Source organism: Nicotiana tabacum, chromosome 1 (assembly GCF_000715075.1).
Source record: "Nicotiana tabacum cultivar K326 chromosome 1, ASM71507v2, whole genome shotgun sequence".
Classification (NCBI taxonomy): Eukaryota; Viridiplantae; Streptophyta; class Magnoliopsida; order Solanales; family Solanaceae; genus Nicotiana; species Nicotiana tabacum.
In genome coordinates, this window is record NC_134080.1 from 203,559,320 (window position 1) to 203,564,328 (window position 5,009).

General features: G+C 38.3%; 1 protein-coding gene across 1 annotated transcript; it reads left to right on the forward strand.

The window, feature by feature from the left end:
- Positions 1–711: 711 nt before the first annotated feature.
- LOC142164660 (uncharacterized) lies at positions 712–1,977 on the forward strand. Its single transcript, XM_075222903.1, has one exon. The coding sequence runs from the start codon at positions 712–714 to the stop codon at positions 1,975–1,977; it is 1,266 nt and encodes a 421-aa protein (XP_075079004.1).
- Positions 1,978–5,009: the final 3,032 nt, after the last annotated feature.

Here is a 5,009-nt window from a genome sequence, read left to right on the forward strand (position 1 = left end):
AGGGAGATTATGGATCAACCAAACAGAGGAAGACTTAGCAGATGGTTAAATTCCAGATACAATCCATAGTGATGAAGAATTTGGAGGAAATCAAGTGGAAGATGAGGATCAAATTGTTAATTGTAATGCCAATGTAATCAATATTCAAAGCATCAGCGAATGCACAAATGCAGCAACAGAAAAGACAAAAGAGGGGAAAATTAATATTATTGATCCAGGAGGGACTTCACATAATGTTGTTAGTAATGCCTTGAAAGAAGCTGAAAATGCAAACCAGAAACAAGATGAGAATGCAGACAAGAACCGAGCTATGACAGTGCAGGTTTATGCAAGAAGTACTGTTCCATTGAGCACCGTGCAGGATGTAGCAGGAAGTAACGTTCCATTGAATAATATAATGTTGTTGACTAATGAACATGCTGAAAAAGATGCAGAACTTGTCAACCAGGCAGAGGATATTGTTATATCAAAAGAAGCAGTAGAAGCACATGATCAAGTTAACCACGCAGAACTTAAAGGTAGGTACATGGATGAGGAATTCACTGTACAAAATTTCCTTAATGTAGCCAAGCAGGGAGATCTGTCGCCAAGGCTTATTGAACTAGTAAAATCTGCAATAAAGGGAAAAAAGAAACAGTCAAAAGAGACTTCTATTGTCCCAGTTAGTAGAGTACAAACAAGGAGAACACTGTCCAAATCCCAAAACATTTAATGGATACCATTATATGGAATGCCAAGTCAGTAAACACAATGCAAGCATTTGAAAGCATGATTACAATGCACAGAAAACATCATTTTGAGTTCATAAGAATCCTTGAGCCTATGCAACAGTCTCACAAAATGGAGAGGTATAGAGCAAGAATTTGTTTGGCACAGGCTGTGGTGCATGTGTCAAACAAGATTTGGGCTTTTCTTGATGAAATTTTTGAGGTTACTATTTTATATAACATGACTCAACAGCTGACTTTGAGATTGATGCACTCTGAAACACATGTTGAGCTCATCCTTACACTAGTCTATGCCAAATATGATCGCACTGAAAGAATAGAACTATGGGATACGTTGTATGCAATGGCATCAGATATGACAGTACCTTGGCTAGTTGGAGGAGACTTTAAGGTGATATGGGATGAGGAAGAGAAATATGGGGGATTGCCAGTTTCTCTCATTGAAGTAGATGACTTCAGACACTGCATCAATACCTGCAACTTGACAGACTTGGGTTTTAAAGGAAGCATATTTACATGGTGGAATGGAATATCAGAGGAGGAGTGCATTTTTAAAAGATTGGATAGATGTTTTGGCAATAATGAATTGCAACAGACCTTTCCTGGATTGGAGATAACTCACCTATCCAAAATTGGGTCTGATCATTGCTCAATGCTGCTAAAATGTGATATAGAAACTACGCCAATTAAGAAATCATTCAGATTTCTTAACTTCTGGACGAAGCATGAAACCTTCAAAGATGTAGTAAAGGAGAATTGGAATGCTGATTTTAGTGCTAACCCTTTTTGCATTTTTAACTACAAGTTAAAGAAGCTTAAACAAGCACTATCTACCTGGAGCAAAGCTACATATGGGGATATATTCCAAAAGATTGCAAGCCTTGAGGAGGTGGTCATGGTTCATGAAAGACAATTTGAAGTCAATCCTACACAGATGAATAGACAAAGATTACAACAGGTCCAAGCTGAAATGATTAAATATCTTGCATTAGAAGAAGAATTCTGGAGACAAAAAGCTGGCATGTTATGGTTCAAAGATGGCGATAGAAACACTAAATTCTTCCATGCTCAAGTTAATGGGAGAAGGAAGAGACTGAAATTATCAAGGATCCAGAATAGCCTTGGTAACTGGATTGAAGAAGATCACTTAATAGTAGAAGAAGCAATAAAGTTCTACAAGGATCAAGTTACAGAGAGTGCAGTTCTAAATGATTTTTATATTCTAAATCATGTATTCAATGGTAGATAGTGATCAACATGAAAGATTGATGGCTTTGCCTTCCAATAAGAAGTGAAGAGCGTAGTTATGGGGTTGAATGGGGACTCAGCTGGTGGACCGGATTGATTCACTGGAGCCTTTTACCAAACATGCTGGGAAATTATTGAAGAAGATGTAGTAAGTATGGTCAAGGCTTTCTTTTGCAGTCAGAAGTTGACAAAGAGTGTGACACACACAAACCTGGTTTTATTACCAAAGAAAAAAGAAGTTATGACCTTTTGCAGACATGAGACCAATCAGTCTTAGCAACTTTGCTAACAAGATTTTCTCTAGGATTATTCATGAGAGGTTGGTTGAATTATTACCAAACATAATCTCAGAGGAACAGACAGGTTTTGTGAAGGGCAGAAGCATAGTTGAGAACGTACTGCTAATTCAAGAAATCATTAAGGATATCAGGTTGAGAACAAAAGCAGGTCCAAATGTTGTGATTAAGCTTGATATGACAAAAGCCTACGATAGGCTATCATGGCTATTCATCACCAAACTACTAAGAAAAATGGGATTTCCTGAAGCTCTTATTGGCTTGATCTTTGATTTGATTGGGAACAATTGGTACTCTATTATTATAAATGGTTAGCCTAATGGTTTTTTCAAATCATCGAGGGAAGTTAAACAGGGTGACCCTTTGTCACCAACTCTATTCATTCTAGCAGCAGAAGCACTTTCTCGGGGATTGAATTCACTACACACTAACCTGTATTTCTGTGGATTTGGAATGCCAAAATGGAGCCCAAAAATAAATCATCTATCATACGCTGATGATACGATCATTTTCTGCTCTTCTGATGAAACTTCATTGAGACTTGTGATGGAGGTTTTGCAAGCTTATGAATCATCATCTGGTCAACTGTGAACAAAGCCAAATCAGCCATATACCTGCATCATTTAACGAATAATGAGGTGATTAACAAGGTGGAAAGGATTACAGGTATACGAAGACAATGTTTCCCTATGACCTATCTTGGCTGTCCTATTTTTTATGCAAGAAGAAGGGGAGACTATTACCAGGGATTAATCACCAAGGTTATGGACAAACTTCAGTCATGGAAAGACAAACTCCTGTTTGTAGGAGGCAGAGCTGTTTTAATCGCAAATGTCATGCAGAGTATCCCAATTCATATGTTGTCAGCAGTTAATCCTCCAAGTTATGTGATCAACAAATTACATAGCATTTTGCCAAGTTTTTTTGGAGCAGCAATATGGGAGGTAGCACTAGACATTGGGCGTCTTGGACTAACCTTTGTATGCCTTATGAGGAGGGCGACATAGGTTTCAGGTCCCTACATGATGTATCTAAGGCACTATTCTACAAATTATGGTGGAATTTCAGGACTAAGCCCAGTTTGTGGAGTTCTTTTATGAGTCAAAAGTACTGCAAGAAACTGAATACAGTAATTGTACCTTGGAAGCATGGATCCCACGTGTGGAGAAAAATGCTAGAATGTAGGGACTTGATTGAGCATCAAATCTACTGGAAACTGAGAATGTGATCAGCTTTATTTTGGTACGACAATTGGACTAAGATGGGAGCCTTATATTTTCAAGTACCTGCAGAGTTTGGTATCGATGAGGATATTCATAATGTCAATGATCTGGTTGAAAATGATATGTGGAATGTGGATAAAATGTTTGAGAGCCTACCAGAAGATTTAGCACACCACATTGTGCAGAATATTAGACCACCAACTGAAAGTTCACAGTTAGATACTCCTTTCTGGATGCTTGAAACAAGGGGACATTTTACAGTAAAGTCTGCATGGGATTACCTGCGAAGAAGAGCCAACCCAAGATTAGCTTACAAGATGATATGGGTAAAAGGTTTACCTTTCAAGATATCCTTCTTCCTGTGGATGGTGTGGAAAGCCAAACTGCCATTTGATGATTTCTTGCGTAAACTAGGATACTCCATGCCATCTAAATGTTGGTGTTGTGCTGATCCTAAGGAGGAGTCATTACTACATTTGTTCTTCACATCCAATGCAGCTAGAAGTGTTTGGACTTACTTCCCGAGGAGAGCATGAATTGCATTAGATGGGTTGTCATAACATCAAGCAATTACAAAGTGTTGGACAACACCAGTTGTACCTAGATTGAAGCTAGTGTTACAAGCTCTACCTGTATGCATTGTATGGAACTTTGGAAGAGAAGAAACAGTTTGAAATATGGAGAAGCAGTGTCAGTGAGCAGAGTTATTTACCAGGTGTCATCTACTATGCAAGCTCTGGTCCAACTGAAAAAGCCTGGACTACATGTGCCTCACAAGTGGCTGGGCTTACTGACAATGATGGAGCAATAAACACCTCGACTGAAATATGATAAAGTGTTATGGGAATTTCCTTCAAGAGGATGGATCAAAGTAAATACGGATGGAGCATGTAGAGGGAACCCATGGAGGAGTTCAATTGATTTCTGCATAAGGGATGAGGTAGGTGATTTGATATATGCAGAATGAAGGGAGATTTCTCAAGGAACCAACAATGAATCAGAAGCGGTAGCTATTGTGGAGGCATTGAAGATGTGCAAAAATCTTAATTATTTCCAGATATGGATGCAGACAGATCCTACGCTATTAAAGAACATTATAGAGGAATCATGGAAGCCTCCTAAGTATATTACTGAACATGTACATGAGATTTTAAGATTGAAGGAACAAAGTATCATCAAGGTCACACATATATTCAGAGAAGGGAATACATTAGTAGACCACCTTGCCAATTATGCTCTAGATGAAGGAAATACTGAATGCCATGGTTTCTGGGATATGGACTCTAAAGGAAGGAGGATTATTAACGAAGATAAGATTCAATGCCCTTACATAAGAGTTAATGTTGCAAGGAATTAGGAGGAAAAGAGGATTCAATTTGTTATCACACTCGAATCATTCTTGAGGAGAGTTTGGATAGCAATTTTTCGGCTAACTTTGTTCATTTTTTGCAGGTATATCATCGAAGCTAAAGCCTAATCTTATAGTAGAATCTCAAGTGGTGGTATTATTGCAC